This window comes from Rhineura floridana, chromosome 3 (assembly GCF_030035675.1).
Source record: "Rhineura floridana isolate rRhiFlo1 chromosome 3, rRhiFlo1.hap2, whole genome shotgun sequence".
Classification (NCBI taxonomy): domain Eukaryota; kingdom Metazoa; phylum Chordata; class Lepidosauria; order Squamata; family Rhineuridae; genus Rhineura; species Rhineura floridana.
Window position 1 is genome coordinate 134129171 of NC_084482.1, and position 13903 is coordinate 134143073.

General features: G+C 40.3%; 1 protein-coding gene across 9 annotated transcripts in view; it reads right to left on the minus strand.

The window, feature by feature from the left end:
• Nucleotides 1-13903, minus strand: part of ITIH4 (inter-alpha-trypsin inhibitor heavy chain 4) — a 78403-nt gene that overhangs the window by 10871 nt on the left and 53629 nt on the right. For 5 of the 9 annotated variants that reach the window (XM_061618008.1, XM_061618007.1, XM_061618005.1 and 2 more), the window contains 3 exons: nucleotides 5627-5746; nucleotides 4338-4509; nucleotides 2671-2825 (listed from right to left, as the gene is read on the minus strand). In XM_061618008.1, the coding sequence (XP_061473992.1) occupies nucleotides 2671-2825; nucleotides 4338-4509; nucleotides 5627-5746 (447 nt within the window). Of the gene's footprint in view, nucleotides 1-2670; nucleotides 2826-4337; nucleotides 4510-5626; nucleotides 5747-13106; nucleotides 13131-13903 lie in introns of all 9 variants that reach the window. The other 4 variants (XM_061618006.1, XM_061618002.1, XM_061618001.1 and 1 more) reach the window with 1 other exon arrangement.

Consider the following 13903-nt stretch of genomic DNA (forward strand, 5'->3'; position numbering starts at 1 on the left):
TTCCTTCTCTCTGTAACCATTTTAAGAGTTTCTTCAGTCATCCATTGAAGTCTTTCTCTCTTTTTAACTAGAGGTACTGTCTTTTTGCATTCTTCCCTGACTTCACTCCATAGTTCTTCTGGTTCTCTGTCAACTAAGTTTAAAGCCTCAAATCTGTTCCTTATTTGATCTTTATATTCTTGTGGGAGGTTATTGAAATTGTATTTTGGCATTATGATTGCTTTGTTGTTGTTCTTTAGCTTTACTCTGATTTTCAATATTACCAGTTCATGATCTGTACTGCAGTCTGCTCCTGGTCTTGTTTTCGCAGAAAGTATGGAGCTTCTCCATCTTCTGCCAGCAATTATATAATCAATTATGTAATTGTCAATGCTTGAGAATTTCTAACTTTCCCTGGTTCATGCTTCTCACATTCCATGTTGCTATTGTGTGCGTCCAGACTCTCCTTTAGCATCTGTGCACATCAGTCTCTGGGCTTCCTTTTGGCTTTGACCCAGATGCGTCATTAGTCACAGCGCTACTCGTACTTGTCCTCTGTTCTTCCCCAGTAGCTCGGTGAGTGCCTTCTGGCCTGGGGGTCTCATCTTTCAGCACTATCTCGGGTTGCATTTTGGATAGTTTGTTCATAGGTTTTCGTGGTAAAAGGTATTCAGAGGTGGTTTACCACTGCCTTCCTCTGAATTTGGATGCATCTTAGTCTGGTGTCTCAGGTTTGACCTTTCCGCCTTGGGTGCCCCTGCTAGGAGTCTAGCCTCTTGGTCTAGACTCCTGATGGCATTGCTCTCAGCTTCTTCAACACTCTCAAACCCCCTCACCACCTTATGTTGTGCTTCCTAGAGAGAGCTTCTAAGTGGTAATGGCACAGTTATCGAATATCCTTCTTAGGTAGGTTGGCATTTCAACGTAGTTTCTGTTGGCAGGTTAAGATCTTATTTCCACAGGGTTTTACTTATGCGTACAGCGGTTTTACGTTGTGGTTTTAGGCTGCTATATTGGCTTTGAGGGTTTTATGGGTTTTAATGGTTCTGTAAATCACTATATGCTAAGAAAAGGCTCTAGTAATACATGTCATAGGGATGTCACTAGTTATTGATATGTTATCAGTCGATAACGAGTGACCTGCCTATGGCATCACAATCCCAAGGGTCATCCACTATTTCAAAAGCAAGGCTCATGCACTATTTTAAGGCTGACATAGACTGAGTTCAGTCCAGAATCCTGTACAGCAGGGTTGAGGACCCCTGCACCTGGACCTCAGGTATTTCCAGGGACTCTTCACCTACTCAATTAGTGAATGTTTGGAAACTTTTAATTAAAAATAATAATGTTCCTAAATAGAAGGAGCAGGTGCGCATGTCTTCGCCTCCCTCTCCAGGTATAGAGTAGTATTCTTGTTAGTAGATCCCAACCTGAGTAGCTAGAGCTTCAGAAGACAGCAAAACACTAGTACTTGTCTTCCTAGACATTTCAATATTTAAATTTATTTATAGTATTTATAATACAGTTTAAGAATAAATGGAAATGGACTGTCTTACAGTCAATCCTGACTTATGGCGATCCTATGAATAGGGTTTTCATGGTAAGCAGTATTCAGTGGGGGTTTACCATTGCCTTCCTCTGAGGCTGAGAGGCAGTGACTGGCCCAAGGTCACCCCGTGAACTTTGTGGCTGTGTGGGGATTCAAACCCTGGTCTCCCAGGTCATAGTCCAGCACCTTAACCACTATACCACACTGGCTCTCTTAGAATCTATAATATGATTAATTAATTCATGCTAGTGTGGGACACTCCATTAATTTTTATGTGAGTCAATTCACAGTCAAAAGGATTCCCCTCCAGCCCAAAAGCAGTGTAAACCCTCAGAATTAACTGTTACTTGCTCACGGTCCATTTCCAAAACATTAAGAAAACTGTAGTAGAGGCATTCCAGAATGCAGCTGCAAGATTCTAAATGGCTACAGACTGTTAACACAGCCTCTCTCTCCAAAGATAGGAGAAAAACACCAAGTTGGGCCTCAAAAATGATGACCATCATCATTGGTGTCTGTATTTACAATCATATGAGCATCACTTCCTAGCTATCATAAGATCTAGTGTAGTGACTGAGAGATTGGGCTGTGAACCAGGAGTTCCCAGTTGAAATATAACTTAAGTCATCATGAACTGACTAGGTGGCTTAGGAAAGCTACTTTCTCAGGGCTCCTCCTCCCACCACCACTCCATCTGCAATATAAATCATGCTACCCTCCTTACAGCATTGTTTTATCGATATTTTAAAAAGCATATGAAGTGATTTGATCATACTATAGTGCTATGTAAAAGCCAAGTTTAATTATAATATAAAATAATATAATTATAATATAAAAGTGAAGCCTATTAACATCAGGCAGACACCTTCGCTGTGCCTGCTTAAAAAGCTTTTATTTAGGCAAGCTGATCCAGACACATAGATGCTGATGTGATTTATCTGTTTTTAGTATACTGTTGTTTTAATTCTGTTTTTAAAATGTTTTTAATTTCTTGTTTTTAATTGTTTGTATTGACAATTTTAATAATTTTTGTAAACCACTTAGACGTTTCACATAATCAAGTGGTATATACATTTAGAAAGAAAGAAAGAATTTTTTTTGTTTTTATTATTATTAGGCAACTGCAAAATCTAAATACATACCCAAAAGTCCAGCAACTTTGTCAGAAAAAAGGTCACTATTCTTGAAATACAATCCAAGGAAATTAAGAGGAGCTTTCAAATAGGAAACTTGTATTGTGATACTATCTGGTCCTGCTAGTGAAAGACTCTTTTCCTTTTCAATTGTAAACCTCAACCTAAGAAGGAAATGATGTTGTTATTTCTAAATATATAAGTATTAAAATAAATAAATATTAATATATGGACATTTATACATTACAATAGACTGCCAGTGTTTGTAGAGTTGCGTGACATATAATAATTAATAATTTAATATCAGAGAGACAAACATTAAAAGACAAAATCATCATTATAGAAGGCCAAGCAAAACAAAGGAATGTTAAAAGCCCATTTAAAAACAACCAAAGAAGGGGTTTTACGAATCTTTGGGGAGGCAATTACATGGATGTGGGGCCACTAGTGAAAAGGCTCTGCCTCTGGTGGCCACCATTCTGGTTTTTCCTGGCAGACTATCTGAACCCCATCTTAAGGCTTGGGCAGGTTCTACAGGTGTAGGTAGGCTTTCAAATAACCTGATCCTGTTTAGAGCTTTACATTTAAAGATCAAAATCAGCACCTTAAATTGAAATTGCCATCACTGAAATCAGCACCATCTCCAGACATCTATTCAGAGATCTCACTGCCTCCTTGGAGTTAGTTTCTGTGGTTTCATATAGGTGTTAAAAAGCACAGGGAACAAGATACAATCCAGTGGCATCCCAAAGATCTACGGCCAAGGGATAGAGTACCAGTCCACCAACATAGCCTTCTGAGCATATCCTTCAAAAGGATTGGTAACACGGTAACTCTTTGGCCCCAGTTCCCATTCCAGTAAGGCTCTCCTGGAACAGACATGCACATTCTTAAGGAGCTAGTCTAGCCTGCCAAAGTGTGGGGAAAGAGATTCTTCCACCTCTTTGATATCAGATGTTGCTGCTCCTGCTAAGAATTTTTTCTCTATTTTTCCCCAACTGAATACCACAAAATGTCCCCCTTAGCCTGGAGCAGATTTTCAAGGTTTTACTCAAGGAAAGAAAAAAGGGAGCTGGAACTGTGGAGAAACACCTGCTCTTGAAAAGGGAGCAAAATCAAGTGCTTAAGGCAAGGAGAGAGAGAAGGAAATTTGAAGAAGATGAGAGCAAGGTATTAATGCTATTGGAGATTCAGAAGAGACATCTGTGTTGCCTAGGCAAAACAAACAGACTTGCATCCCAAGCAATATTTGTATCAGTTTTGATCGAATAACTGCTACTCACCAGGCTAAATTGACATATATATTTTGAAGCATCTACCTCAGTTTATGCTTATTTAAGAATATACATCTGCATTCAAACAACATTTTTAAAGTCCTAAATGAGGAGTTCAGTTTACCTAATGTTGTATTTCAACACTAATGATGGATGAAATTTCACATGAATGCTATTATTTGGATACTTGAGCAATGCACTTTGTGACTTGGCAAGGTACATATGTATAGGAGACCAAGAATATGTATGTATGTATGTATGTATGTATGTATGTATGTATGTATGTATGTATGTATGTATCTATCTATCTATCTATCTATCTATCTATCTATCTATCTATCTATCTGGCATCAAAGTCAGACCAATTAACAATGAAAGGAAACTGAGAAGATCAATTTTTACCCATTAGGTGTCACAAATGCATCCTTTGTCCATGGGAAAGAGCGCACATTTCCATGATCATTCAGTATAATTTCTCCCCTTGACACATTGATTTGCATATTGAGCATCTGATAGGTTACTTCAAACTCCACAAACTCTCTGTTTTCTCCAATCTTGCCAGTCACTTTGATCCCTGAAAATATATCAATCCATATATTAATTATTAATTAATATATGCATGATACACAAGAAACACATCAGTATGTTGCGGCCAGAATTGCAAACGTTACAACCAGAGCCAGAAGTTGTGGCTAGCCTTTATTTATAATAATAATAATTATTATAATCATCCATCTCTCCACCCATAGTGCCATTATTGCTGATTTCTATAAGCATATGCATGTAACTTAGCAAAGGGTGATGACACATAGAGATGATACAGATAGGGATAAAGGAAGTATGTCTTGAAACTCTCAACTTTTAAAACAAATAGCACTGATTTAGTGATATGTTGACCTGTGGAACAAGAAATAGCAGCAAGAACGACAACAACAATAAAAAGTGCAACTTGCAATTCAGGGTTGCAGGAAGGATTCCTCAGATAAGGTATGTAAGGCATGTTGACCAATTGAAATGAGCTATATAGACACTAAGTATTATGATTAATGCATGCTATTAACAACAGAAAACCACGCCCTAGCAGTTTTCACTGTAAGCTCTATAAGACCAACAGTGCTGAGAATTCTCTGGTCAGAGGCTTTAATGTATTTGTCACATAGAATTTTATTTATTTATTTATTTAAAATATTTCTATCCCGCCCTTCTACCCTACAATAGGGCACTCAGGGCGGCTACAATAAAATGGCACACATATATAATAAAAGACACAGTAAAAACACAAATGTTACAGTAAATTAAAATGCACAGAATACAATTAAATATATAAAATGCATTATGCATACACATACACACACATACAAACATACACACATGTATATATGTGCATACACATATGAGGGAGTGAGAATAAAAGAACTTAAACAATAAAAATCAAAGATAAAAAACTTAAAACAGTGTCAGGCTGACCCGTCAGTCCCAACCAAAGGCTCTCCGGAACAAAATAGTTTTTACAAGTTTCCGTAAAACCATCAGGGAGCGAGCAAAGAGGGCTTCTTGGGGCAGGGAATTCCAAAGTCTGGGAGCCACAACTGAAAAGGCTTTCTCCAGCATTTTCATAGAGCACTGGACACAACCAAAAGGCCGGACATGAAAGCTGGGAAGCTGACAACAGTTTACATTATAATTCATACCTTTGTCTGGATCAGATAGCAGGGTTATGGGTGCTTGTGACTGTCCTTTGATATTTAAACAAATGGGATATCTTTCACCAGGTAATTGCAAGATGAAATGTGGATATCCTGTAGTCCTGCCTGAGAGGAAAACAAAATCAGGAACTACGGATGTTTGCTTGGTTTTATTGTTTATTTGTTAGATAGCCAGACATTCCTTAGGTCAGAGGTTCCCAAACTATGGTCTGTGGACCACCAGTGGTCTATGAGCTTCATTCAGGTGTTCTGTGACATATCCATATTAAATATCCATATTGATTTTTAATTATATTCTATCGTTTCTTTTATTTTATATTGTATTTTATTGTATTACAATTATGAATTCTATGGAATGTACTAAAATACAATATAAGAAATAAAAGAAGCTAAAAATTACAATTAAATACAAAGCACAGCACATTACAATTTCTGCAGCTGGCAGCAAAATCATTAAATGGGTCCACCAAGATCATCATCAATTTTCAATGGTCCATGGGGGGGGGGGTGAGTTTGAGATCACTGCGTTAGGTGTATCAGTGAGCCAATTCCATCAACAAGGCATGCTAATTGTAGTGGGAGGTATAAAACAGCCCCCTATAATTCTTAAGGCTGCAATTCTTGAGCACTAACAGTTGTTTCCCTCCAGTCAGCACCTCCTCTGTTGTCTCTCCTGAGATTTGAACTGGGAGAGAGGAAATGCCTTCAAGAGGGTTCTTTCCTCCCTTTGTAGGGCCTGAAGTATCTGTTTTCGCAAGGAGCCCTTGTGAGGGCACTGTCTCTCAAACCCTGAGAAACACAGATAGAGGAATTCCCTTTCTTTTTCTGCCCTCCCCACTGTCTCCACAGCAAGTGTTCCTGGGTCCTCACTTTACCACACAAGATGGCACAGTTCTTTTTACAGCAGGACAGCCAGACAGGCTGTGAACACACTAAGTGCCAGAACAAAGTGTTTCCATTAGCCACATCTGGAGGGGAACAGGTTGATCTGCTGATCACTTGCAAAATCTCTTTGAAGCAGAATTTTTAAAAAATGCACTCAAGCTGATCCCACCAGGTTTTACTGTAAAAAGGGGCGCAGTCTGACTAGCATCTTATGCCCTTGTTTTCAGAAGAGAGAGGTAGAGATGCACTGGAACTGGCAGAAGAGTATGTTTCTACTTTGAAAGTCTTCCCAGCCACTAAACTGTCAGCATCCCTCTGAAGCCAAGTTGGCCATTCAGAAAATAATCATTAACACCATTCAACATTTTTTCTTCAGGAAGGAGATGATAGGTTAAAAGACTTATACCTAATACTGCCCTGGGGTGAGTTCAGTTTGAAAATGGATAATATATTGAGAGTCTTGGCAAAGCCAATCCAGGAAGGGAATTGTCAAACCAGTATCAATTTAGTAAACAATGTGGTGTAGTGGTTAAGGTGTTGGGCTACGATCTGGGAGACCAGAGTTTGAATCCCCACACAGCCATGAAGCTCACTGGGTGACCTTGGGCCAGTCACTGCCTCTCAGCCTCAGAGGAAGGCAATGGTAAACCTTCTCTGAATACCGCTTACCATGAAAACCCTATTAATAGGGTCGCCGTAAGTCGGAATCGACTTGAAGGCAGACCATTCATCCATGCCATATCCTGCACATAGATGATAAAAGCAGTCATCCAGTGGGCTTGAAAAATAAACTACAGCAACCAGGAAGGAAGAGAATTCATTGAGTTTTCCCAACTCCCAGATATGAGCTACACTACATATTACAAACATATAAGAACATAAGAAGAGCCTGCTGGATCAGGCCAGTGGCCCATCTAGTCCAGCATCCTGTTCTCACAGTGGCCAACCAGGTGCCTGGGGGAAGCCCGCAAGCAGGACCCGAGTGCAAGAACACTCTCCCCTCCTGAGGCTTCCGGCAACTGGGTTTCAGAAGCATGCTGCCTCTGACTAGGGTGGCACAGCACAGCCATCACGGCTAGTAGCCATTGATAGTCCTGTCCTCCATGAATTTGTCTAATCTTCTTTTAAAGCCATCCAAGCTGGTGGCCATTACTGCATCTTGTGGGAGCAAATTCCATAGTTTAACTATGCGCTGAGTAAAGAAGTACTTCCTTTTGTCTGTCCTGAATCTTCCAACATTCAGCTTCTTTGAATGTCCACGAGTTCTAGTATTATGAGAGAGGGAGAAAAACTTTTCTCGATCCACTTTCTCAATGCCATGCATAATTTTATACACTTCTATCATGTCTCTTCTGACCCGCCTTTTCTCTAAACTAAAAAGCCCCAAATGCCTCGTAATGATCCCCTTGATCATTCTGGTTGCCCTCTTCTGAACCTTTTCCAACTCTATAATATCCTTTTTGAGATGAGGCGACCAGAACTGTACACAGTATTCCAAATGCGGCCGCACCATAGATTTATACAACGGCATTATGATATCGGCTGTTTTATTTTCAATACCTTTCCTAATTATCCCTAGCATGGAATTTGCCTTTTTCACAGCTGCCGCACACTGGGTCGACATTTCATCGTGCTGTCCACTACAACCCCGAGGTCTCTCTCCTGGTCGGTCACCGCCAGTTCAGACCCCATGAGTGTATATGTGAAATTAAGATTTTTTGCTCCAATATGCTCTTAACAAAGCTACAAAGAGTATTAGTTTTTTTTTTTAAATGAACAGCAACCTCAGAAGGCTGTGAATTTCAGAAGACAGGAATTGCCTTATACTAAGGGCTCATCTACATGAGAGCATTTCTTCATAGGAAATACACTTCTTTTACCTTTGCTTTTCATTTGCATCATCCGCAGTTCCTGCTCAAAAGTTAGCTGCTAATTGCTTTTTCCCATTCACACAAGCAGGCATTCCTCTGGGGAGGATTAGTCTTGCTTTTTCCTTGTGGCTCCACCCTCTAATTATACAGTTCCACTCCCTCTGGTTGCTAAGGTGACGAAGCATGCTCAGTTTGTTCTACCAGCTGCAGTAGGTTCCTTTAAAAAAAACCCAGAAGTGCAAATATCTGTGTTGTGTCTGGTAGGATACAGCTGAAATACAACTCTTGGTTTGAGCAGTGTTATGCTTTTGCACACAAGTTAGGTGAAAAAGAAAATAAAGGCACCATTTCCAGCAACATAAAAACAGCCAACAGAATGGAAGATGATTTGGTGGATGAAGTGGCAGTTACGGGAACTCTGGGGGAAAGTGACAACACCATACTTGAATTCTTGATTTTAACAGAAGCGAAAGCTCAGAGTAGCCATATGTGCACCCTGGACTTCAGGAAAGCTGATTTTAATAAACTCAGAACAATTGTAAGTATGGTTCCATGGCAAGCCACCCTAATGAGAAAAAGAGTCCGAGGTGGGTGGGAGTTTCTAAAAAAGGAAATTCTAAAAGCGCAATGGCAAGCAATTCCAACAAGGAAAAAAGGGGGGAAACAACAGAAGAAGCCAATGTGGCTTCGCAAAAAGCTTAGAGATGACCTGAAAACAAAAAAGGACACATACAGGAAGTGGAAAGAAGGCCAGGCCACAAAGGAAGAGTATAGGCAGGTATCATGGAATTGCCGGGATGGTGTCAGGAAAGCTAAAGCTGAGAATGAGCTGAGGCTAGTGAGGGATGCTAAAAGCAACAAAAAAGCTTTCTTCAGGTATGTCCATAGTAAAAGACAGAGAAAAGAAATGGTGGCACAGCTACTCAATGAGGATCGCAAAATGATAACAGTTGACAAAGAAAAGGCAGAAGTGCTCAATTCCTACTCTGGCTCAGTCTTCTCCCAAAATAGGATCTATGACCTTCCTGGGAGACATGAAGTAGAAGGGGCAGGATTGGAGCTTGAGATTGATAGACAAATGGTCAAGGAATACCTGATCACTTTGAACGAGTTCAAATCTCCAGGGCCTGATAAACTGCATTCTAGAGTATTGAAGGAAGTGGCTGAAGAACTGTCAGAACCGCTGTCTATTATCTTTGCAAAATCATGGAGGACTCGTGAAGTGCCAGATGACTGGAGGAGAGCTAATGTTGTCCCTACCTTCAAAAAGGTCAAGAAGGAGGAACCGGGGAACTACAGACCAGTCAGACTAACATCAATCCCTGGAAAAATTCTGGAGCAGATTATAAAGCATGCAATCTGTAAGATCTTTGAAAACAATGCAGTGATTACTAGGAACCAACATGGATTTATGAAGAACAAATCCTGCCAAACTAATCTCATTTTTTGATTGGGTAACCTCCCTTGTGACTGTGGGAATGCTGTGGACATAATCTATCTCGACTTCAGCAAAGCTTTTGACGAAGTGCCCCATGATATTCTGATTAGCAAGCTAGCTAAATGTGGGCTGTATGGAACAACTATTAGATGGATCAACAGTTGGCTCCAGAATCATATTCAAAGAGTGCTTATCAATGATTCCTTCTCAAACTGGGCAGAAGTAATGAGTGGAGTACCACAGGGCTCGGTCCTGGGCCCAGTGCTCTTTAACATTTTTATTAATAACTTGGATAAGGAGGTACAAAGCATGCTTATCAAATTTGCAGATGATACAAAGTTGTGGGGCACAGCTAATACCGTGGAAGACAGAAACAAAATTCAAAGGGACCTTGATAGGCTGGAGCATTGGGCTGAAAACAACAGAATGAAGTTCAGCAGGGATAAATGCAAAGTTCTACACTTAGGAAAAAGAAACCAAATGCACAGTTATAAGATGGGAGATACTTGGCTCAGCAGTACGACATGTGAGAAGGATCTTGGAATTGTCGTTGATCACAAGCTGAATATGAACCAACAGTGTGATGTGGCTGCAAAAAAGGCAAATGCTATATTAGGCTGCATTAACAGAAGTATAGTTTCCAAATCGCGTGAAGTACTAGTTCCCCTCTATTCAGCACTGGTTAGGCCTCATCTTGAATACTGCATCCAGTTCTGGTCTCCGCATTTCAAGTAGGATGCAGACAAACTGGAACAGGTTCAGAGGAGGGCAACAAGGATGATCAGGTGATTGGAAACAAAGCCCTATGAGGAGAGACTGAAAGAAGTGGGCATGTTTAGCCTGGAGAAGAGAAGACTGAGGGGAGATATGATAGCACTCTTCAAGTACATGAAAGGTTGTCACACAGAGGAGGGCTGGGATCTCTTCTTGATCATCCCAGAGTGCAGGACACGGAATAATGAGCTCAAGTTGCAGGAAGCCAGATTTTGACTGGACATCAGGAAAAACTTCCTAACTGTTAGAGCCATACGACAATGGAACCAATTACCTAGAGAGGTAGTGGCCTCTCCGACCCTGGAGGCATTGAAGAGGCAGTTGGACAAGCCATCTGTCGGGAATGTTTTGATTTGGATTCCTGCATTGAGCAGGGGGTTGAATTGAATTGAAACTTTATTTTTACCTCGCCCTTTTTCCAAACTGGAACTCAGGGCGGCTTACAAATAAAACTACATGTAGTTAAAAACATAGAAAAACATACAATTAAAATACAATTAAACTATGCACAACCTTAAAACCGTAAAAGGCACGTAAAAATCTAAAAACAATTTAAAATAATACAGATGATAATATAAAACAATAAAACAAGCCTTGTAAAGCCCAATCCTAAACACCTTCTATCCCAAAAGCCTGTCGGAATAAAAAAGTCTTTACTTGCCGACGGAAGGATGGCAAGGAGGGGACCATTCGTGCCTCCCAAGGAAGGGAGTTCCAGAACCTAGGAGCAGCCACTGAGAAGGCCCTATCTCACGTCCCGACCAATTGCATTTGCGAGGGTGTTGGGACTGAGAGAAGGGCCTCTCCTGAAGATCTCAGGGCCTGGGCAGGCTCGTATAGGGAGATACGGTCTGACAGATAGCCTGGACCTGGGCCATATAGGGCTTTAAAGGTCAAAACCAGCACTCTGAATTGTGACTGGAAACAAACTGGCAGCCAGTGGAGCTGTTGTAACAAGGGAGTTGTATGGTCCCTTGTTGGACTTGATGGCCTTATAGGCCCCTTCCAACTCTACTATTCTATGATTCTATGAGAGCAACTGGACGTTGCTTGTCAGCCTACAGGAAATAAAATGAACACAGGGAGGAGGAGGGAGTGGGCATGGAGAGGGGAATGATTGACATACCCACCTAAAAGCATCGGAGCAAAGCATCTGCAAGCACCAGAGAAAGGGAGTGAAGACTTTTTTCCCCTTCCCTTCTAGTATTATTATGGATTGGGTTAGTACGGATTTACAGGGGGGAAACAGCACGATAGCTTCTGTTTGCTGGAAATGTCATGTGAACCATTCAAATTTAAAGGAGACGTGAGTAGCACCAAACACACAGTAAGCCACAGTGTAGATGAGCCGTAAGACCATTGGTCCATCTAGCTCAGTACTGAGTGTCTGCACTGATTGGCAGTGGCTGTCCAGGGTTTCAGGCAGAAGTCCTTCCCAGCCCCATCTGCAGATGTTGGGGGAATGAATTCGATCTGGCATGGAGGCTGCTTAACCTTCACCTCTCTAAATCTTTTCCCACTCAGAATCCGGCAAGCTGCTTCCCTCCACCCTAACCATGGAATTCTAGATGCACATACCCATATTCCAGATACACCTCAGGGTGGGGTAGGCATATATTAATAGAGAATAAAATATATGTTACTCACTAGGTCTGCTATACGTCCTTGTTCTAAATAATCTAAAATATAGAAATTAGTAATTTTCTTCAGTTGGATGTCATAGGTACTAGATTAGCTTTCTGCAACCTGTTGCCCTCCAGAGATTTTGGACTGCAATTCGCATCACGCCTAATCACTGGTCATATTGGTGGGGATTTTATTTTATTTTTTATTCAATGAGATGTATATTCCATGTAATCATCAAAACCTCTAAGTGATTTACATAAAATATAAAACACACATTAAAATTACCTATAAAATCAAAATATAAACAAAATCAGCACTTTTAAAAAATATACATTATAAAATAAAATTACGAATTAAAATACCTGTTAAATCTACATTTCTGGATTGATGGGAGTTGGTGTCTACCAACAAATGAAGGGCACCAGGTTAGGTAAGGCTGGCCTAGATCATTTTATCAATTTTTATACAGAGGCCTTTGAAATGTCATGGGTGCATTGTGGTGGTTTGGAGGAAAGGAATGTATAGTTTAATTGTACCTTAATTGTATATTTTTGTATGTTTTAACTACATGTAGTTTTATTTGTAAGCTACCCTGAGTTCCAGTTTGGAAAAAGGGTGGGGTAAAAATAAAGTTTCATTCATTAATTCATTCATTCATTCAGTGTCTCTAGACCCCACATTCCCCCTGATGCCATGACGCTCGCCCACTCTCCTAATATCCACCATCCATTTACTCATCAACTGACATTTTCTCACTCAGACTCAGTCCTGCAAGCTTACCCCCAGCAAATGGAATTCAAGATACATGTACCCATAATGCCAACACCTTGGAGGGAAAATATATTAACAGAGAATGATAAATATTACTCACCATCAAATGCTACTTCAAAATCACCTAAAAATATAGAAATTATTAATTTTCTGCCGTTTGACTTCATACTAAATCAGCCTTTCACAACTGGTGGCCTCCAGGGGTTTTGGATTACACATTAGGCCTAATCACTGGTCATATATCCTATCTTCCTGCACTAAAAATGCAGAAATTATTAATATTCTACAGTTTGACTTTATAGGGACTAGTTTATTTAAAAAAATTTCATACAAGCAAATAGCCTGGGAAACATCATGGGTGCATTGTAATGGTTTGGAGGAACGAGCTGTCTCTTTCGCTTACTTTCCACCTCATGCCATGGCCCTTCCCCACTCTCCTAGTTTTCGGCTTCTATTCAGATCACCTGACCCTTCCTTATGCCACTGCCCTCTCCTGATCTCTATTCCCAAGCTTGTTTGCTTCCTCCAGTTCCCTCCCTTTGAGCAAGTCCATCAGCCAGTTTTGCCACTACCCACTCATGATGCGCCCTACATCCACTTCAGCCCTCACAAGCAACTCTACCCCAAATTTCTAACCCTACCATTATCATATCATTATAATGTAGCTGTTCAACAATAAATTTTTCTTGGCAGTGCAACAAAATAAAAGCAATCATGCAGTATTTGAAAATACCAAAGAAAACAATTGTCAAAACTCAGTAAAAACAACATAAAACTGTCCCTAGCAGAGACAGGATAAAACAATTGCTTGAAATCATACTAAAGAGCGACTATACGTTTTTAAAAAAATCACATTCTTAAAAGGCTTAGTTTTTTTTTAAAAAAATACAAGTTTAA